Source organism: Clavispora lusitaniae, assembly GCF_014636115.1.
Source record: "Clavispora lusitaniae strain FDAARGOS_655 chromosome Unknown tig00000003_pilon, whole genome shotgun sequence".
Taxonomy (NCBI): domain Eukaryota; kingdom Fungi; phylum Ascomycota; class Pichiomycetes; order Serinales; family Metschnikowiaceae; genus Clavispora; species Clavispora lusitaniae.
The window spans coordinates 220,910-241,254 of NW_027093975.1; the positions used below are offsets into that span (position 1 = coordinate 220,910).

Here is a 20,345-nt window from a genome sequence, read left to right on the forward strand (position 1 = left end):
AATACTTGTCAGTGTTACTCAATATAGCCTTTTATTACCCAGTACATAAGATACAAACGCTTAGTAAACGAAACCCAAGATCTTACCAGAAACATGCTTTCTTCTGGCTTCCTCGTGGTCCATAATACCAGCAGAGGTGGTCAAGATAACGTAACCGAATTGTCTGGCTGGCAACAAGTTGTCAGTCCATCTTTCAATGTCACCAATCTTAACGTTAAATCTTGGGGAGATAACACCACACTTGTTCAATCTGCCGGTCAATTGAACAACAATCTTACCAGATCTGTGGTCATCGATGTACTCGAATTCACCAATGTAACCTGAATAATTAGTAATCGCTTCATAGGAAGCGTTCATCAAGCCTTTCTAAAAGAAAAAGTGAAAAAATGTCGAGCGAAAGTAAACGGCTAAGAGAACAAATAATCTCAGAACCGTGTAAGAAGCATTCCCTCTTTGATCTTCCGAAAATTTAAAAGACAGATAGGGACTGAACACCGATCAATCCATCCAGTTATCATTTCGGGACTAGAAGAATAGGTGAGGAAAGACTTGATGAACACCTGGAAATAAGGAAGAAAAAACATACCGTGCTTTTGCATGACCTGCAAGAACTTGATGATAACCTTGGAAGAAGGTCTAATCAAGACTTGTCTCTTACCGGTCTTTTCAGCGTTGTTGATAGCGTTCAAGGCGTCAGCCAAAACAGAGGTTCTAGTCATAATTCTGAACAGTTAGTAAAACGAGCACAATCAAACAAAACAGAAAGCAGCATGAGTGTCCTTGAATGAAAGGAGTCATGAGCAAAAGACAGTAAACTGTCGCAAAATAATCCGAGGTATCTTGTTTCTCTGTTCAGAAAACCTTCAGAGTGGAAAGCATCGTGAGATGCTAACTGCTATGAAAATTCACCCAAGTCGCAAGATTCTCAGACCATTGTTTTGCCGATTGTACGTGATGGAAACCCTCTAGCTCTTCTGATGCAAAAATTGGCTGTACATACAATTTGAAGTAGAAGAAGAAGTACAAAGAGTGAACAAGAATGCGAAAAATTTTCACTTTTCACCCACAACGAAGATACTGCAGGTACTTTCTTGATGTACAGGAACACATCCTACTTCTCTTAGACTACAAGATATAGAAAAGAATGCAACAACAAAACGAAGAACTTCGGTCAAGAACTCTACACAGAGCGCCCCAAAAGCCGGGAACTTTATATGTTTTTTTTTTTTTTTTTTTTTTTTTTTTTTTTTTTTTTAATATAATTTGTTAGAGTTTTGTCGTGTTTGTTTGTTATCCTAAGCATGAATCTCCAACCATCATATTGCTTCAAGGTGTTTATAGTCAACGTAAAGGTAGGTGTAAGATGGTATGCTAGTTACTAGTAAGTGATTTTCGATGTTTTGTATCGTAATTCTTTGAAGAGCTCAAGGTAATCTCACAGAATAGACAGGTCTACACGTGACCATTTTAACTATACTAAGCTTACTTTGAAGATCATACAACAATTGATGTACAGATTTGGGGTGTTCAGGAGCCACTTTCTTACACCGGCTCAACTCACGCTTCGTGCAAAATGCCTTTCGGTAAAGCCGAGCCATAGTTTTCTGGGGCGTTTCTACTCCAAGGAAAACACTAAAAAGAATGAAGATGAAAAGCGCCAAGATGAGCAGATTGTGAAAAAACAAGCTGAAGAGGTATCATTCCATATTAAGCCAAAGACTTCGCCATCTGCTCCAGCACCAATGGATCCTGAGCTTGGTATCGAAAAATTAATGTCAAAGAATAACAAACCATATATACCAAAGCTCAAGCACGAAAGGCTAACATATGATTACCCAGGATTGCCCAATGAAGATGCATTTTCGAAACACAGCAACGATGCTAAGAAACCAAAGACAGTAAACAGATGGAGTCGTCATGTTCCAAAAATCCTCACCGTGCTTGTGGTTCTATGGGGAGCTTATTCTGTTAAGGTTTGGTACTTTGCACCAGAAAAAGGCTCTGACAGTAAGGAACTATTGGATCCGTACGAATTCCACAAGTTTGTCATTACACACAAGCATCAAGTCGACGACGATCACTTTTTGATAGAAATTCGTCCTAAATTCAAGAATTGGCAATATAGCTACTACGCACATTATGAAAACAAATCCATTTGGAATGGCGATCGCATTTGGTCTGTCGAAATCAAACAACCCCAAATTATGGTCCTGAGATCGTACACGCCTTTACCGTTGTATTTCATGAAATCAGAACGGACTCGTTCGGGCGAAAAAGATCCAGTATTGCGGGTCATCGATAACGATGCCGAGGATTATGACAAAGGAGGCGTAATGACTTTTTACATTAAAAGATACGAGGACGGAGAAGTTTCGCGATACATTGTTAATAAGGAGGTGGGAGATGAAATTGATGTTAGAGGACCTCATGTTGAGTACAAGTTCCCTCATCACCCTCTCAAGCAGTTACACGAGAGGCCCGGATTTAGAGACTTACCATCAAAAGTAGAAGCGGAATCTCTCTTGGAAACTATCAAGAAAGAAAACGGTGTTCCTGACTTCGACAACTTAGCATTTTATGCTGCGGGCACTGGCATTGCACCAATCCTCCAAGTTTTGTTTTCCAAAAATCCATACCGTGGCTTTACCACAGTTCATTATTCGGCCAAATCGAGCTCTGAGTTAGGTCCATTGGAAAGATTTTTATTCTTCTTAGAGAAGTTGGATAGAATCAAACTTGTATCCCATATTGATGAAAAACCAAAGACGAAGTTGAAGGCAGGTGATATTGATAAACCTGTTCCCCGAAACTATATCAGTCCAATGCGTCAGGAAATTGAAGGATTGGATGAAGGAGAGATAAAGACTCAATCACCAGAGGAGGCCCTAAAGCTCAGAATGGCCATTATGGACGGACCAAAAAGCTCATCCGAACATACTACGAGGGCAAATGAAGAGAAAAGAGCTCCAAGATATGAAAATGCTCTTCAGCAGGCTACTGTCACAAGCCGTGAGAAAAAGGCTGATCCTGCGCTCAGTATCGTATGTGGACCGTATGGATATGTGGATTTTGTATCTGGAGGAAAACTAATGGCCACTAATGAGCAAGGAGCTGTAAGTGGTTTGTTAGGAGCCAAAGGTTGGGACAATTCCAACGTTTTCAAATTGTAAATATCATCTGTATATACCCTCGAATAGTGAAGAATTGATCACGTGAACACCATTTCTTCAATTCACCTTGTAACTCCATACGGTTCAATTCTTACAAGAAATACTACTCCTCTCATGGATCTGCCCGAAGTGCGTGATACATCACAATCTCTATTTAGAGCCATCAAGTCAACTTGTGTGGAGATCACTGAACTCACGCTTTTGCCAGATGAGAAACTACACTCCAACATCTCCAACATCAATTACGGTTTAAGATCACTCACAACAAAACTACAGCAGCACAAAAGCGCTTCTAGTTTGAAACACTATGTGCTCTCCTCAAAAGTTGCAGATTATATCTTCTTTCCCATTTCAAATCTTCTCAAACAGCTGCATCTAGAATCCGAGACTATAAGATATATTCTAGAAGTAGTGACTTTCCTCACGGATAACGCATGGCAATATAACTTGGATATTCGGCTTGTGGATCAGCTATGCCCTTTGGTAGTCGTTCTTGCGGGAGGAGCCTCTATTTCAAACTCCAAACATTCCACAATAATCGACAAAGATTTTGCATTCAAAAGTTCCACAGTACACTGCTTGGCATCGCTCACTCATTGTTTTCCAAGACAATACTTTCAAGATGAAAAGAATGCTTTCCTGAGACTTTCTGTACTTGGAGACAGCACAACCATACTTCTAGATGTCATGGGAAGCTTGGGGTCAACTTTGAACCAAGATGACAATGAGTTAGTCATGCTCATACTAAGTACGTTAGAGTCACTATATTTTGTGCGTGTGACAGCAGAGCAAACTTCGCTTGTATTCCCCGGAATAATATCTAATTTGGTGAACTTTTGCACGACATCCAAGAATATACATACATCCACTACCATCAAGGTCTTGAATGTATTGAAAACCTTCATTGTCAAAGTATTGAATGATGGTGATCTTCATCCGGTAATATCTGATGAAACTGCAGTGGCGGAAAGCTTGCAAAGTCTTAAGGATTTGTATGAAAATCAACACGATGACTCTCAAGTGGCACTCATTCCCGTTAAAATAAGTTTGCCGGAACAATTTACGAAACCACACAGAACAGAAAAATGGATTCAAACAACATCCAAAAAGCTCAACATTTCTATGATTGCACTCTTTAGAAGCTTATTCTTTCTGTCTTCTTCAAGAATAAAAATATCAACAAAGCCTCAATTGCGAGATGCTATTTTGGAATTTGTGGAAGAAATAATGAGCAAGTGTTTCAAATCGACTTTCAACGAACTAGAGAAGTCTTCACTTGACATTCTATCAGCACTTATCTATGTCTGCACTATGGAGAGTGCAGATTCAGATGCAGACATTGATGAATTAATAATAAAATCAGGAAGAATTTATGAGAGGCTAAGCTACTCGAACTTCAATTTTTTTTTACGGCAATTGCAGACTAAAACGGAGAACCTTATTTCCCAATTTGCTTCCGTTTTAAATTCCACCAACGATGAAAAAATTAATATTTGCATCGTGGCAATCAGATTGCACTTCTATGTTCTAAGTCTGACAATATCGCTTTTAAACAAAGACATGGAATCAATGACTATTCTTCAACAAAAGGTGATAGAAATTGTGACCAATTCTATCATTCAGAACTTATCATCTTCCCGAAAAAATCCAATACAAACAGGTAAAGACATTCGCAAGTTGATTTCCGGAGAAAATAGTTCGGCAGAACAAAGGAATGTTTTGGATAACATTGAGCTCCCTCCTCATATTGATGCCAAAAACTTAACTAAAATTAATACACGAGCACTTACTCCTGTTCAAGGACCAAATTTACGGAAATTGAACATGGAGTACGATGCCGCAGAATTTCAAGAGAGAATGACCTGGTTTGGAAACATAATGACAACATCCTCAGAGAATCACATAAAGAATCTTTTGAAAAGTATTGCTAATTCCAACCCGAAAACAGTCGACAGCATCCAATCTATTCTCTTAAATGACTTACAAGGATTGGAAATTACTCAGGATATGCTCATGAGACAAAGCATTCACTTGTGGGTCTCTAACAGATTGTATCAGAATATGGACACAGAAAATAAGGACGGATTTGATGTTAATAGCTTTCTTCAATTCGAATTAACCACCAAGGATGCTTCTTGCACTTCTGATGAACTACCATACTTACTTCTAGAAAAAGCAGAGAATTTGTTAGTGGATGCGAAGAACCAAGCAATCGAAGATATCTCCCATGTTGGTATAAACGGCTATCACTCGCGTGATTTAGCATATGCCTCCGCTCTTGAGACTATCGGCATACTTACATCGCATTTGAGCAAAGATGATTTCCAAACTGATGTTCTCATGGATTGGCTTTTTCCCATATTAGAGGCCTTAACCTTTCCAAACCTGAGTGCAGCTCATATCCAAGCGAAAATTTGTCTTGATCAAATTGTTCAACGGTTCTACGGCGGTTCATTGGAAACACTCATTTCAGAAAACTCGGATTATCTTATCGATTCCTTGAGTATGAGTCTTTCTGTCGCCAGTGGGCTTACACCATCGCTTCCGGGAATCTTGTTGCTAGTGCTAAAAGTTTCAGGCAGAGACCTATTGGAGAGAAACCAATTGCAGGATATTTTAAGCGAAATGTTTATTGTCATCGATTCATTCCACGGCTATTCAACACTTGTGGAGAATTTTTTTATTGTCTTTGAAGAAGTTATCCGGAAAATCAAGAGCATGTATTTTACAGACATCTCAAAAAGTCTTGAACAAAAGATAGAATCTACTTATAAGCCATGGGGCCTTACTGATAGAGATTCCATGCTCCAACTAATCGATGACATTCATCGAAAAGTAGACCCATTTAGTGATTATGATCCAAACAAAGAGTACTTCAAACGGAAACCTGGAATACCGTTCGGGGAACAGGATGATTCTGGCGAGGAGAAGGATTCCGATGATGAGGATTCTGATGATGAAGATGCAACATCTCCGGAAGGAGAGGCAGACTCAGAGGTATGGACGTCACCAATTCCGAAGGGGGTTTATTCTTCCTTGCAGCAAATATTCACATACGGACTTCAACTACTCTCACATCCTTCTACGAAATTGAAAGTACAGGTTTTGAAAACTCTCAAAGAAGGATATCCATTAATGGCCTCCAATTATAAGGCATTGATGCCCCTTTTGGCTCAGTACTGGCCATTGATTTTGCTGATCTTAGCTGGAACTACGACCATATCAGCTCATGATATATCAGGCGAGTTACACCAGCTGCAACAACTTATGGAACCAGCTCTTGAATTAGCCATTGAAGTTTTTGAAGAAGATTACAGGCATGAGCTTTTTATGAGCAAAAGGTTTAATGAAATGTGGAACTACTTGAAAAGCAAAAGCCCACTATTCCGAATCGGAACCAAGCTGAACAAACAACACTTGGAGGTTTCTCAGTCGAAAGTATCTCCAATAGTAACGCAATTGAACGTGAAGATGCTTATAACGGGGTTGAATGTTTATGGGAGGATGGTTCCTGATTTGGTAGCTTATGATATAGTCAGTGCTTGCTTGCGTTTGGGCATAGATAGCAAGCTACCTCTAGCAAGAGACGTACAAAACTTACTCTGGGTGATCAAAAATCAAAGTTGAACCAGTCATGCAATTGATGTATTATATGATTAACACGCCTTAAATCTTACCCGTCAATAGTCATTGAATCAGACTCGTTTTGTGCATTGTCATTCAGCACAAGGTCATGTATAACAGCCTTTTTAACTTCTGATTTTGGAACGGGCTCGAAAGGTAGACTCGTTTGACCTTTGGGCAAAGGCGGTAATGTTGGCCTTCCAGAAGAAGCCTCTTCATTTTCAACCTGTTCTTCACCGACGATATCAGCATGTTTCGACTTGTCGCTCTCTGACAAGTTGATCTTCTTTTCTTTTATGGCCAGCCCCACAGTCTGAGTTCTTGGAATAGTATCACTAAGGAAATGCAAAGCATCTTGTGTGCTGACGGCGTTACTCAAATCCTTGTATTGAATCTTCTTTCTCTTCTCTAATTTGGCTAATACAGACGCATGCTCTGCCAAATATTGAACGAATAGTTCGGTAGCTACACCCGTAGCGTAAACTGCACTTGCTGAAGATCCAAAGTAATCTGGATCTATTTTGAAAATTCTCTTAATTTTAGAAAGCGGGAGACTCATGGTCGACTCGTCTACCTCTTCCAAAGCATCATCTTCCATTTCGTTCATGTCATGGTCTTCCGGATATGGAGTTTCGGTATTTTCGCTTGCAGGAGACGTAGATTTGATATCTACTGGTCCGGCCGAGCCAATAGCCTCTGGATCACTAGTAACGGTTGACATCAGAACCGACTTATTCATTCTATGAAGAGGACGCGCTTCACCAAACGTAAGAGAATTGGCGAAGTATACAGGCGCTTAATGTATTAAAAAATGCTAAGGCTGCCCACACTTTCGATAATTCTACTCGACGTAAGCCATAATGAAAAGAGAAACAAGGTCTTCATTGACAGAATCCGATGCCACTTTTTGCTCAATAGATACACAAGAAATTTCACGATAAAGTTCAACATTGCGCTCTAAATTCAAAGAAGACTAAAATAAACAAGCTCACCTACATGAATACTTAAAAACCTCAGATAGTATTATGTCTATATACAAGGGATTGATATCCTATTTCACACCAAGAGAATGCCTTTAACGTTCTACGCATTAGGCTAGCGACCCTAATCCTTTGTGATTACAGCATTCTCCTCCTCCTGTGCTTTGAGAACATCTGGGTGGATAAACTCTTCCAAGTAGTTATTCTTCTCTAAATCTTGGTCATTGTAGTTCTCCCCGTATTCGACAAAGTCTTTGATGTTTTCCCAAAGTAGTTCAGGACTCTTGAAACCATCACTGTAACCCTCGAGACGTTGGTATATCTGCGGAACAGAGCCACCAACTAAGGCCTTGAGTTCCGTGTTGGGCAAATCCGCTGGAACCACGTATGTTCTGACTTTGGACCAGTTGACAATATATTGACCAGCCTTATTCAACTTTCCGTATCCAGAAGAACCAGTACCTTTGTAATAATGCTTGTTTCCCTGTTTTGAAGTCAAGGGGTGTCTCTTGGAACCTCTCGTTGTAAGACCATACCATATCTGGCCGTCCTTGAATGTCTGCCATGGTCTTCTCAAGTTGGCAGTGGCAGAATGCTGGAAATTGAGCACGCTGGAAGCTCTCATGTTTTCGCGAAGATCAGCTCAGACTGAAAAGAAAGCTTATGGAAAGGGCTGGAAAAAAGTGATTTGCAGTATGAAACCGAAATCTTTCTCTGCACTTACAGCTTGAATGTCTGGAAATCAAGAAAAAAAAAGGAAAATGGTGAGAGATGTGTGCAGGAAAATACAGTGTAAAATAGAGAGTGCAGTAGGTGGTTCTCAACACAGATACTCACAAAGTGCTCTGCAATTCGGCGATACAGAGAAACTATACAACAAAAAAAAAAATATTATAGGCAAAGAGAATGAATGCGAAGTACTAGGTTGGTATATGATACGTCGAGTATGTGAATGAAAGTAACTCCCTTCTTCCATCCGAACTCTGTTTGCTTTCAATTCGCCTAACCTCCAATGCTCGAGTTTAATTCGGATGAAATGGTGGGCACATTGTTTCTTTGCTCATGTGTTGGAAAGACTTTAGTTGTAGACTTTTCTAACTTTGTGTATGGGTCAATTATGACTTGGGTAACTGGACGAAGCAAACGGGCTGTGCTGAAAATCACGGCTTCTGGCGTTTCGGGAGTCATTTTAAAAAGAGGGCTGCCGGGGAAGTAACGCCTGTTGACGTATAGTCGATAACGTCTCCAAATAGCTCTCACATGTTCATTCAAAAGAGAATATAGCATGTAAAATGTTCCAAATACAAAAGCGGAAGGAACTAAGATAATCCAGAAAACTACTGTAAGTATAGGCTAGGAGTCAAGAATACGGGTTAATGACATACATGTGACAGAAAAGAATCCTAAAACTAGAAGAGTGAGGCACATTTCAAAAAAAAGAAAAAGAATAAGGATCTGGGACAGGAATCTAGCTGGAGGAAATACAAACATGTATGTGTATTTGCGACCTAGCGTGAGGGTAACTTTTCGAGCGAGGGAATTTCCTCAAGCGATTCAAAAAGGACGGCGCCCATACCTCCCAAAAGATGTCCTATATTGTGACAATGTAGGAGCCATATTCCAGGATTGTTTGCCGTGATCCTGAGAACTACGTGGCCTCCAACGGCCGCCATAACGACATCTGAAAAGGGAGGATTATCCAAATTGAGAAGTGGATATTTGTGTTTCTTTGCTTCTGCAATAGAATTGTAGGGAAAATTTTCCTGGTCGCTAAAGCTGAGGATATGGACATAATGTCCATGCATATGTATGGGATGGTTGATTCGCTTGTAGTTATTGATGATAAAATCCACGATTTGACCCAGCTTTACGGGCGGCTGCAAATATGCTTTCGACTTTGTCACGTTGAGAGTTCCATCTTGAAGCTGGTGCAACATTGGTTTCTGAACTTCAAAATCAGAAGGAAGTTCCGACCAATCCTCAAACATACTGAATTTGACCATATCAGTTCGGTTAAGAAAGAATTTAAAAGTGACATCCGCCGGCTCGATTTTGTGGAGCTGATTCTCCTTTTCGTAGGGGTGAGTATGGTGGGGCCAAATCCATTTACAGTGTTTGTTAGTAGGAAACCCATCCACATCCTGAAACTTCTTCCCATTATTCAATTCGTTGTACTCTTGAAACCCTCGGATATCATCCTCATCAAAGTCCTCTCTTTTACCGTAAACTAGTAGTGCTTTAGCTTCAATGAATTGAGGCGTGTGAATAGCGGCCACACGGATTGCAAAAGGCTTATGCGTACTTTCATGCTGCTTGGGCTTGGTTTCAAAACACACTGTCATACGAGATCCAACTGGGAGTACCACGCTGGTGACTTTTTGAGGAAACACAAACGCACCATCAACTGCAATGACATAGAATTTATGATCATCAATAGAGAAAGCTTTAGTATATTGTCCCCCGGCATTAAGAAAATTAACGTATTGCCATCGAGATCCATTGGTGAAAAAAATGAAGTTTTCTGATAATGTGGATTTGCAATCGAGAGAATACCCTGGAAGTTCGAGCGCAAAATGATCAAGTGTGTGGTCATTGTACTTGAGGAAGCTGTCGTCTCTCAAACAACCCATGGAATCAAAATACGGCACTCTTTTTAAAAAGGGTTTCTTCTTCGCCAAAGTATAGAACCTCTCATGCGAATGGCAATACACTCTACCTTTGCCGTTAATGAGTAAGCTCTGGATGCAAACAGGATCTACCCCGAAATGGAACATCCTAGCCATGATGTCATCCATGTTTTGCCTGAAAGCATCGTCTGCAATCAAGACTGATGGAGTTTTTTCAAGCCTATAGAGCATTTCCAAGTCTTTACTGATATTAGTGATCAAGTGGTACGGCCTTTTCCTTCTAGGTGACGGCCGGATGTATATCATTCCGTAGAGCCCATCAGACAGATACCCTCGATAATGTGAATGGTACCACATAGCTCCACTTTGGTTTTTAAGTTGAAATCTGTAAGTAAAATTGCCGCCACTGGGGATTGGGTATTGAGTCACTCCAGGAACTCCGTCAGACCATGGAGTGCCGACTTGTAATATGCCATGGAAATGAATTGCCGCCCGAACTTCTAGTTGGTTGTTCACCAAGATTTCCACCCAATCGTTCTCGTCTCCTATTAAAGTCGGACCAGGAGACATACCATTAATAGCTTTGACACTTTTGTAGACGCCATCATGGGCATAATATTCTTGGGTAAGATTGAATTCATAGTACCTAGTTCTAGAGTAGACTTCAGAGATTTGGAGAAGAAGAAGTAAAAGAATTCTACGCAAGTTTAACAGAACGTGCATCTGATGTTGTAGGAATTAGCGTCAATGGGTTTTCAAGCGCGTAAATTCCTAGTCGTACAGATCCTTCTTCATTAACTAGCAATATGTTGCGAGAAGGCAACAAGAGGCAAAAAATGCAAAGTTTCAATATGAAATGGCGAAGTAACAAAGCTGTGATGTAGAATTCATTAGTTTGTGGGATGAAATTTAATCTTTCGGAAATTTCAATTTATGACACTTTAAATGATTTTTTTTTGTGTTTTTCTCTATCCACGACTCTAGTACTCTAAAGGCAAATCTGACATCGAAATTCGCATCTCGCGTCTCCCAGTTCACAATGCAATTTCTTACTGCCAGCACCATTTTATATGTCCGCGTGATTCTTTTACTTTGCTTGGCCTTCATGTTGGTGAAGAATCCGGCTGCTATTGTCAAAGCCAATTTCACTTTGATTTTGGGCCAAGCTATGCATCTACCAACTGTTCACGCTTCGGATACCAACCCGCTTTTCGGAATCTTGTCCATTTTCATTGCATCAAGTGCAATAAGCGACTTGATTCCATGTCTTGCAGAAAACATAGCTTACTTCGAGACTCTAGTTCCTACTAGACTTACATTCTTTTTCCTTTTGGGTTCATTTTGCTTGATTTCGGAGTTCGGCATCATTGCCAACAACTTGGTTTTCACCTATTCGTTTATTGAAATCTGGCTCAACTTTTTGATTTATAACAATCTTCGAGATGAGAAATATTACAGAGCCAAGAAATTTCTCGAAGAACACGGAGATGAGTTGAGAGAAGAAGAAGGCGAACGTGTCGTACCGGTCGAGTAAACTCTGCCTTCACTGCGATTGCAAGAAGTTCAATATAGTCCAGTTCATGCTTTCTTCTATTTCAGTAAAGTCACTGAATTTAAGCTGAAGAACGTTGCTTCCATCCTGGTTTTGCTGCAAATCCTCATTGGTTTTGTACTTTGTAACCGTCAATATAAGTATCAAATTCACAAAAATATCCGACGTTGTGACTTCCACCTCCACGTTTAAGTGTTCTTTGGTAGCCAACTTCTGTAGAATCAACGTAAAGGTACTTATTGGTTTGGTGATGGCCTTCTTAAACGGATTGGTGATTTTGTCAGCTTTTAAGTTCAAAAATTTCTCCTCCTTGACCTCATGAGAAAACAATGATGAATCAAGACTTTTACAAATTCTGTGGATTATTCTTTTCATGCTGTGCACATTATGCTCATGTCGGATATTTCCAATCAAAGGTCTAAGCATCAAAGGATGAGTATTGTTTTGTTTCCACTTAGTGAAAGATGTGGGGATCTTTTGCTTCAATTCGAGATTGAAATTGTAATAACAACACAACATAAGCTTGAGAAAAGTTAGGATTGCTTGTGCCTTGTCATTGTTCTTCGAAGATTCTTTGTTTATGTTCTGATACGTGTTGCTCAACTCTTCTTCATTATTTTCGTCGTAAATCACAGATTCGATTTCGATGATCTGGTCGTAAATTTCGATTATGATTTTGTTTGAAATAATCGAAACATTGTAACTGATAAGATTTTTGGCTTCACGTATCAAATGATAAAATAAGTCCTCCTCGAAAAGAAAATACCGTGCTCTTTCGATGTCGTTGATTACCTTGTGCTCACTCTTATCTTCCATGCACTTCTTTTCGAATAGAGATTGGCCGGTCAACATGAAGTCGTTATCAATCTTGCTGAGTATCTTCACTCTCGTGAATTTAGTGGCCTTATGGCTTAGTCTGTGGCTGCCCGTCGTAATCGGGCTGAATGTGATCTCTCCGGTTTCATCATCTTTACGAAGAACTGCAAGTCCCTTGTCGAAGTAGTTCGACCCTGAATCCCCATATCCGTATTTTACTCCAATGGCTCTGGAATTAGTTAGAGGATCACGTAGCGAGAACAAAACTTCTCCATGATTTAAGACCGTATTGATAGAGTTCCAATAATGACGTTCAACTTCCACTTGGCTTCGTAGCTGTGAGCCTGCCCCTTTAAACAATTCACTTATATGATTAAGAGATTGGTATTTCCAGCCCAAGCCCACACTCGCAACTTTCTGGGCATCTCCATCGCCCTTGTTGTGTTCCGGTTCAGAGTTTTGAGAAAGTCTATCAGAACCCAAAGATCCTAGTGGAACATGCTTCGTGAGATACGGTGACATTGTAGCCTTAGAAACATTAGGTTTCTGCCCCGACATAAGCAAAGAGACGAAGTCTAAAGAAAGGGATGTCTCGTTCATGGCTGAGTTTATATGACCCAAAAGTTCCATCTTTTGTTTTTGGAATTTTTGGAAAGCACTTTCCGTGTCTTCATCAGTTTCTTCCACGGGTTGGGTCTCATTGTCTTCGAATGTATCGATTCCTTTGTTTTTCTGTTCAATTTCCGCCTGCAAACTGTCTTCAGTGATGTTCAAAAATGATTGTCTCTCTCGAAGAATTTGTGGGAGCAATTCTGCAATAGGGATACTATCCTCATCTTGAAGAAAAGGATCTTGGTTCTTACCATAGAGACTTTTATCTAGATGCAAACGAACTCTATCACTATCGGCCATGCTAGAACTAATGAGACTCGGGCTTCTTGAAAGGCTCAATATGTGCGCTTCTGTACATTTCCGCTCACATACACTTTATATACATGCACTCCAGGTAGAAACATGGGTTTTAGTTTATCAAAGGATTCGTAATATTCATCTATTATACGATGTGGCAGCTAATCCATAAAGTCATCCAAATCACCGTCTTCGATGGCCTGCAACAAACCCATTTCGTCTTCCAAACCTTCTAAACTGTGACTGCTCACATCTGGTTTGCTATCGCTAGATGGATATCTCATGGCCTTCACCGAATCATTGTACAACGACAAACAGAAGCGGATTCTTTGGTTAAATTCTTCCTGTGGCGCTTTGGTAGAGTAAACATCTAACAATTCTCTTGATTGCATGTAGCCATCCTTATGGTTCACCGAAGCGTCAATAACACCATCTCTGATGGCCTTCGAGACAATATACTCAGTTGCCTCTTCTGAGTCAAGATGCAACTTGATGCAGATTTCCTTCAAGGAGATACGCGAGTACGACAAGGATATCATCCTAATACCAGTCTTGATGACATTCTGGCGCAATTTCGATACCAACGTGAAGTTGTTGTCTTTCACGAAAACGGCCTCGTACTTGTTCAACACCTCTTCAAACATCTTTAAGTCACCCAAACGCACTGCTCTGGTGACAAGGAAATATGGTTCCAAGTTGCCTGTGGACGACTTGAAAACCTTCAATTCGGGAATATCTCCCATCAATAACTCTATGATGATACTCAACTTTGTCGCCTCCTGCAAAAAGCCGCGGGCCAACTTTGTCTGCGGTGCCTTTCTGATGGCAGCAACCACACATTCGTGGGCAGCAGAGTAATCCAATTGTACTGCATTGATCCTGGATAAGTAGTAGTAGTAACGGGCAGTCAAAGCGTTACCTGCGTTGGCTGGAAAATCGATCTTCTCACAAAAGTTGGCCGCTTGAGAAATGTCATGGGTGAGTAAATAGTTACGCAACAACAAGGTTATGATAGAAGCAGTGGTTTCATCGTCATGTCTTAATGTGGCCGATCTTAAGCCGGCCAAAAGAGCAGGACGCACTGACAACAAGTCGTTGCGCAATTCGGCACTTCTAGAAATGTAAAACCACATCTTGGCCAGAATAAAGTCCAATGTGCGCCTGTTGTAACTGTTCAACAATGTGATCACTTGCTGGTTAAACTCGTCCAACTTGTCCAAGTCATGCGTATCCAAAAGATAGAGTTGCACGAGAAGATGCAAATACGCGTTAGTTTCAGGAAGCACTTCGCCCACACGTCCAGCTTCGGCCGATCCAGAGCCAGCAGGCAACTTGTCCAACAAAGTTTTTCTGCTGGGATGATCAGATGGGTAATAGGCACAAATGACTGAGGTCAATGCAGATACATCTTGGGCAATTTTGCTCCGTAAGCTTCGCAACTCACGGAATACTTTGAAAACATATCTGTTATCGAAATTGTTGGCGGCTTTCTGCAACGAGCCAAAGGCAAGCTCAATTTCTTCGGACAAAGAGAGCTCACTGCCCGCCTTATCTGCCGGCGGAAGAACGGAATCCTTCATCTCAACATCTGTTTGCGTGGTCATAGTTAGCGAAAGAGCACGTTAAATATGATGGATTGAATGTATGAATGGTGGTAGAGTCTGATAGTAATTGCCACAAGTGTAGACTACCCAATAAGGCAACATGCGCGCGCGCACGTCCAGCGGTCGTCCCTGGCCTTTATGGTGAGACGTTTTTTTAAGGACATAAACGCCAGGTGATTACAATAGTATTAACTGCAGTACAGTCGTCCAAAGTTCAGTAGAGTAACTAAAAATTATACTTTGAAAAGGGCCTGTAATGGACAGTTGAGTGTCCTTTCTGATACCAAACACATCGTGTAGTTTCTGTATCGTCCATTCCCCAATATTGTTGGGTCCCACTCAATACGAGTTTTCTCGTAAGTTCGCGCTTAAGTGCATATCTGTGACTTGGTCCTGTCCCTATCTTAGTGTATATATAGTCTTGATATAACCCCGGCAAACCCCACTTGTCTCAATCACCCAATTCTTTTTCAAACAGCCATGGATCCATCAGTTGTGCCACAAGTTCCTAAAACTCCAGAGTTGGAGCCTGTTTTCTTAATCAACTTGAAGCTTAAGGAGAACCCAGCTAAAGCATTTGCCAATTCCACCAGAAACAAAGTTCTCGCCTTGGCCACAGTTGTGGATGGAACAATTACCTCGGTTCCAAACAAATACAACTACGAATTGGATGTGAAGAACGTCCACGGCTTTGATGATATCACTAATAACATCGCAGACAATTACAATGAATTAGACTGCAAATTGTACGGCTCTACCCCAGAAGGAGCTGGTGTCTATGTCACATACTACGGATTAATCAAATTGTTGCAGCCAACCGTCGATGTGTTGACAGAGAAAAGCTCTACTTCGAACTTCGAGGATACTTACGTCACTTGCAACCCCAGATTCCATCTCGACGAAGACGTTGCTGACAAGTACAAGTGGGTTATCCAGGAGAACTTGTACGGCAAGGGCAGATTCGTCAGGGACGCCAGCGGAACCTTGTACGTGCAGTACTACGTCTACGTTGTCCGTTAAAATAGAAAATTTAAAAGTAGCATTATCGAACTCGACAAACGTAGACTAAACGAGGATAAAAAAGAAATAGTAGTTATGTACGCGGAGTAAATAGGGAAAATACACAACTGGGTATGGCGGAAGAAGAAACATCCCGCCGTACATACTCACACAACAGCATGCTTTGCAAACTCACCATCTAACACCTCAAGCCCCACTGGGAATGCAGAAATGAAGGGCACGTCTTGGATTCCTGAGGTCTTAACAACAAGAGTTTGATTGGTTGGAAGTTAAAGACTGGCCCCTCAAGTTGACGTTTGACTTGGCATTGCCACCGCTAGCACCAGCACCCGAGTTGCTGGTCATTTGAGCCTTGATCTGTCTGGCCATGGTGTAAAAAGCCTGTTCGACGTTCGAAGACGACAAGGCGGATGTTTCCAAGAATGGGATGTCCAACGCCTCAGCAAATTCCTTGGCCGTTGTATACTCGACGACTTTCTTGTCAGACAAATCAGCCTTGTTACCGACCAACAACTTCATCACCCCTCCAGTGGCATACCGGTCGATCTCCTGCAACCATTGTTTAACATTGTTAAACGACTCTTGGTCAGTGACATCGTAGACGATAATAATGCCGTGGGCTCCACGGTAGTACGAGGATGTGATTGTCCTGAACCGCTCTTGACCAGCGGTATCCCAAATCTGCAATTTGATGGTTTTGCCATCAAGCTCAATGGTTCTAATCTTAAAGTCGACACCAATGGTGGAAATGTAGTCTTGCGTGTAAGTGTTATCGGCAAAACGCAACAACAAACAGGACTTTCCAACTCCGGAGTCACCAATCAACAATAATTTGAACAAGTAGTCGTATTCGTTATTCATTTTCTATTCGTTTCAGGCTGGGGATAGTAACGCTGCGGCGAAAGTTGTAGGATCAGCAAAGAAGAAAGAAAAGTAGTAGTTGGTTTACTCCAAATTCTATCAGGAATAAATTAGGTCTTTTAGCTGAAAAAGGGGTAGCACAAGCAGCCAGAAGTGGTTGAATTTTACACGGTATTCAAGCTTTGGTTATTTTGCTCCACCTCTAGGGGAAATCGGTAGCCACACGACCTGATCGCGCGCAATATGCCCCAATCCGAGCTAATGAATGCCACTAAATCAACTAAGGCGAAGAATGTAAAACAAGTATGTCTAGATAATAGAGACAAGAAATAAATAGCGCTGTTTTGTTTAAAATTCAATTACCTATATGTTTTAATGTAATGTTTTGAGAAAATCTTGAATGAGAGACAGCCAAGCTATAAATGCGCACATGATAGCGGAATTGCTCAAGCAGAGTCTAACAATGGTGCTAGAGCAAAAAAAAAATAAGCAAGACGAAAAAAGATCATTGCACTCAATGTGAACACTAATATGCTTCAGCAGCTTCAGCCACTTCCATAACAGACTCAGGTGGTATAGAAGCCTCGGCTATCACTTCCACCGGTGCATTTCCTCTAAGCTTCTTTTTTGCAATCGCTAACATCTTTGAAAACCACAAAATGTTCAAAATATCGAGGGAGCCGTTCAAGACGAATGTCACCACAGCGAAAATCAAGCGGTCATGGTGCCAAACCTGGGCCAAATCTTGGGCAAGCAAGGCCACCGCATAAAGCCCCCATACAATTCTTACCAGGAAAAAAGTCACAAGTAAGAGAAGTCCGTTGATTAGAATGACACGGTCGCTAATTGTGCCCTTGGGGAGTCTTGAGCCGAACCAATTGATGTTGACAAAAGGTGTGCTCAACTCGAAAATTAAAAACGCCGGAACCCACGGCAAGCAATATGGTCTAAGGGAACAAACGAAAACGTACAATGCAGCAAAGGCATGAAGTAGAAAGCCAAAACCAAACAATTTGAAATGGCGCAAACAAACATAAAGGTCCCACAAAAAATATCCAATGGAGACAGCGCTCACAAACCCCGAGTATCCGTTATATCCAAACACTGATGAGTATGGGTCCTGGAGTCTGTTTTGGAAATGTGGGTGATTCCACAGCGGCAAAAGAATGAAAATGGATATAATGCATTGGACCATAGAGACCACGTGGACGTCGAAGTTCAATCTTGTCTTGACATCGAGGTTGGTGTAGGAGCGACCAAACCATCTTTTCGATACTACAGGCGATGCGGCTTGTATGGCAAAATAGAAAGCAGCAGATGCTACAATCTCATGCCAATGAGCCAAGAAATGGTTGGAAGGTTCTTGGGGAAAGGGACGGGCCCATGCAAATGGATCTTCAGAGAGATACAGTTGAAGCATGATGTAGAAGTGAGTTATTGGGTAGAAGGCATGCACGCAGTATTTTGGTCCCCAAGGAATGCGCGCCCAACGGTTATCTAGTCCAAGGAAAGCTCAACAGAGATCCTGTAAGTTACGTATTGTCTCTTTTACGAGTTTCCCAGGCTTGCGTGAAGTAGTTTTTACGATAACATCCTTCTGTTTCTTTATGCTGTAGACTTTGCGTGAGATTGGATACACTTCATTTTATTGACGTGTCTATCTTGATAATAATCTCATGCTCACGCACTATGGGACAGCTTAATCTTACCCAAAATAGACGAAAGCAGCAGTATTGTTGACTTGCAAGGACTTTTACAAGATGAAAAAAGTTCAACTACATAATTTATAGAGAGAGCCTTTTCTTTTTCAGAGAACACTTCAGCTTATAAAGCTCGTAATTTTGTACGAGTATAATATTATTACCTGCATGCCTGGAAAGAATTTTCGGCACCTGGGTTTTGCGCATGAATTTCGCTCCTCTATCTTCTTTTAATTAATACATCATGTCTTACCCATTGGTCTGTTTAGGAAACCCTTTGTTGGATTTGCAAGTCGACGTCGACGCTGCGTACTTGGAAAAATACTCTTTGAATGACAATGAGCCCATTTTGGCCGAAGAGAAACACATGCCCATCTACGATGAAGTCCTTAAAATGGATGGCTTGAAGTTGATTGCCGGAGGTGCTGCTCAAAACACTGCTAGAGGCGCTCAATACATTTTGCCACCTAACTCTGTCGTTTACTTTGGCTCCACTGGTAACGATGTCTACGCCGAGAAGTTGAAGGAGGCCAACGCCCAATATGGATTGAGAACTGAATACCAGGTCCAAGAATCCACCGCAACCGGCAAATGCGCTGCATTGATCACCGGAAAGAACAGAGCTTTGGTGACCGATTTGGCTGCTGCTAACTTGTTTACTCCTTCTCACTTGCAAAAGCCAGAAAACTGGGCTTTGGTTGAAAACGCCCGTTACTTTTACATTGGTGGTTTTCACTTGACTGCTTCTCCTGAAGCCATCGAGACCTTGGGAAAGCACGCGGCTGCCAACAACAAGGTATTTGCTATGAACCTCAGCGCCCCATTCATCCCTCAGTTCTTCAAGGACCCATTGGACAAAAACATCCCATACTGTGATTACATCATCGGTAACGAGACCGAGGCTGCTGCCTACTCTGAATCCCATGACTTGAACACTACTGATATTATCGAAATCGCGAAGAGCGTGGCCAAGTTACCAAAGGCTAACACCCAAAGATCAAGAACTGTGGTTTTCACCCAGGGCACAGAACCAACCATTACCGTGACCTATGATTCCGAGAAGGACTCTTTTGATGTTAATGAGTATAATGTTCGTCCATTGGCCTCCGAGGCCATCGTTGACACCAACGGTGCTGGTGATGCTTTTGCTGCTGGGTTTATGGCAGCTTTGGTGCAAGAGAAGTCTCTTGCAGAGGCTGTGGATGTTGGTCAATGGGCTGCTGCTTTGTCTATTCAGCAAGTGGGACCAACTTTCCCATTCCCTAAGCAATCGTACGCTTAGGTTCACGGCTCTGTTTTCACACAGTTCGGGCCTCGACGAGATTCATTTCAACATGCATATCTTTATGTTTTTATACACTTTATTTCCTCTATTTTCTTGCTATCCTCTCCTTACAGGCCCCTCGTGTATACGCATAATTCAACATAGATGCTAATGTACTTATTTTCTCTTTTTCCATACTGTACGGTGATGCCAATTAT

At 41.3% G+C, this 20,345-nt stretch overlaps 13 protein-coding genes across 13 annotated transcripts; 5 read left to right on the top strand and 8 right to left on the bottom strand. All coding sequences in view use genetic code 12, as the record gives it.

Moving 5' to 3' along the window:
- Nucleotides 1-60: 60 nt before the first annotated feature.
- FOB63_000111 (40S ribosomal protein uS8) lies at nucleotides 61-719 on the bottom strand (the record flags this gene model as incomplete). The annotated part of the gene is made up of 2 exons (XM_066102127.1): nucleotides 61-320; nucleotides 587-719. The coding sequence occupies 2 exons, from the start codon at nucleotides 717-719 to the stop codon at nucleotides 61-63; spliced, it is 393 nt and encodes a 130-aa protein (XP_065958513.1).
- A 789-nt stretch (nucleotides 720-1,508) lies between these two features.
- On the top strand, nucleotides 1,509-3,170 carry FOB63_000112 (oxidoreductase; the record flags this gene model as incomplete). The annotated part of the gene is made up of 1 exon (XM_002618900.2): nucleotides 1,509-3,170. One exon carries the CDS (start codon nucleotides 1,509-1,511, stop codon nucleotides 3,168-3,170), a length of 1,662 nt encoding a protein of 553 aa, XP_002618946.2.
- Nucleotides 3,171-3,284: 114 nt separating this feature from the next.
- On the top strand, nucleotides 3,285-6,797 carry FOB63_000113 (uncharacterized protein; the record flags this gene model as incomplete). The annotated part of the gene is made up of 1 exon (XM_002618901.2): nucleotides 3,285-6,797. The coding sequence occupies one exon, from the start codon at nucleotides 3,285-3,287 to the stop codon at nucleotides 6,795-6,797; it is 3,513 nt and encodes a 1,170-aa protein (XP_002618947.2).
- Nucleotides 6,798-6,843: 46 nt separating this feature from the next.
- HFL1 (DNA polymerase epsilon noncatalytic subunit) lies at nucleotides 6,844-7,533 on the bottom strand (the record flags this gene model as incomplete). The annotated part of the gene is made up of 1 exon (XM_002618902.2): nucleotides 6,844-7,533. The coding sequence occupies one exon, from the start codon at nucleotides 7,531-7,533 to the stop codon at nucleotides 6,844-6,846; it is 690 nt and encodes a 229-aa protein (XP_002618948.1).
- A 365-nt stretch (nucleotides 7,534-7,898) lies between these two features.
- Nucleotides 7,899-8,399, bottom strand: MRPL27 (mitochondrial 54S ribosomal protein mL41; the record flags this gene model as incomplete). Its single annotated transcript, XM_002618903.1, has 1 exon — nucleotides 7,899-8,399. The coding sequence occupies one exon, from the start codon at nucleotides 8,397-8,399 to the stop codon at nucleotides 7,899-7,901; it is 501 nt and encodes a 166-aa protein (XP_002618949.1).
- An 883-nt stretch (nucleotides 8,400-9,282) lies between these two features.
- Nucleotides 9,283-11,124, bottom strand: FOB63_000116 (Multicopper oxidase family protein; the record flags this gene model as incomplete). Its single annotated transcript, XM_002618904.2, has 1 exon — nucleotides 9,283-11,124. The coding sequence occupies one exon, from the start codon at nucleotides 11,122-11,124 to the stop codon at nucleotides 9,283-9,285; it is 1,842 nt and encodes a 613-aa protein (XP_002618950.2).
- Nucleotides 11,125-11,440: 316 nt separating this feature from the next.
- FOB63_000117 (uncharacterized protein) lies at nucleotides 11,441-11,935 on the top strand (the record flags this gene model as incomplete). The annotated part of the gene is made up of 1 exon (XM_002618905.2): nucleotides 11,441-11,935. The coding sequence occupies one exon, from the start codon at nucleotides 11,441-11,443 to the stop codon at nucleotides 11,933-11,935; it is 495 nt and encodes a 164-aa protein (XP_002618951.1).
- A 9-nt stretch (nucleotides 11,936-11,944) lies between these two features.
- On the bottom strand, nucleotides 11,945-13,681 carry MED17 (Med17p; the record flags this gene model as incomplete). Its single annotated transcript, XM_002618906.1, has 1 exon — nucleotides 11,945-13,681. The coding sequence occupies one exon, from the start codon at nucleotides 13,679-13,681 to the stop codon at nucleotides 11,945-11,947; it is 1,737 nt and encodes a 578-aa protein (XP_002618952.1).
- A 158-nt stretch (nucleotides 13,682-13,839) lies between these two features.
- On the bottom strand, nucleotides 13,840-15,282 carry RPN3 (proteasome regulatory particle lid subunit; the record flags this gene model as incomplete). Its single annotated transcript, XM_066102144.1, has 1 exon — nucleotides 13,840-15,282. One exon carries the CDS (start codon nucleotides 15,280-15,282, stop codon nucleotides 13,840-13,842), a length of 1,443 nt encoding a protein of 480 aa, XP_065958514.1.
- A 480-nt stretch (nucleotides 15,283-15,762) lies between these two features.
- On the top strand, nucleotides 15,763-16,302 carry FOB63_000120 (uncharacterized protein; the record flags this gene model as incomplete). Its single annotated transcript, XM_066102145.1, has 1 exon — nucleotides 15,763-16,302. One exon carries the CDS (start codon nucleotides 15,763-15,765, stop codon nucleotides 16,300-16,302), a length of 540 nt encoding a protein of 179 aa, XP_065958515.1.
- Nucleotides 16,303-16,542: 240 nt separating this feature from the next.
- YPT1 (Rab family GTPase) lies at nucleotides 16,543-17,163 on the bottom strand (the record flags this gene model as incomplete). Its single annotated transcript, XM_002618907.2, has 1 exon — nucleotides 16,543-17,163. One exon carries the CDS (start codon nucleotides 17,161-17,163, stop codon nucleotides 16,543-16,545), a length of 621 nt encoding a protein of 206 aa, XP_002618953.1.
- Nucleotides 17,164-17,689: 526 nt separating this feature from the next.
- FOB63_000122 (uncharacterized protein) lies at nucleotides 17,690-18,583 on the bottom strand (the record flags this gene model as incomplete). Its single annotated transcript, XM_002618908.1, has 1 exon — nucleotides 17,690-18,583. The coding sequence occupies one exon, from the start codon at nucleotides 18,581-18,583 to the stop codon at nucleotides 17,690-17,692; it is 894 nt and encodes a 297-aa protein (XP_002618954.1).
- A 524-nt stretch (nucleotides 18,584-19,107) lies between these two features.
- On the top strand, nucleotides 19,108-20,145 carry ADO1 (adenosine kinase; the record flags this gene model as incomplete). Its single annotated transcript, XM_002618909.2, has 1 exon — nucleotides 19,108-20,145. One exon carries the CDS (start codon nucleotides 19,108-19,110, stop codon nucleotides 20,143-20,145), a length of 1,038 nt encoding a protein of 345 aa, XP_002618955.2.
- Between the last annotated feature and the right edge of the window lie 200 nt (nucleotides 20,146-20,345).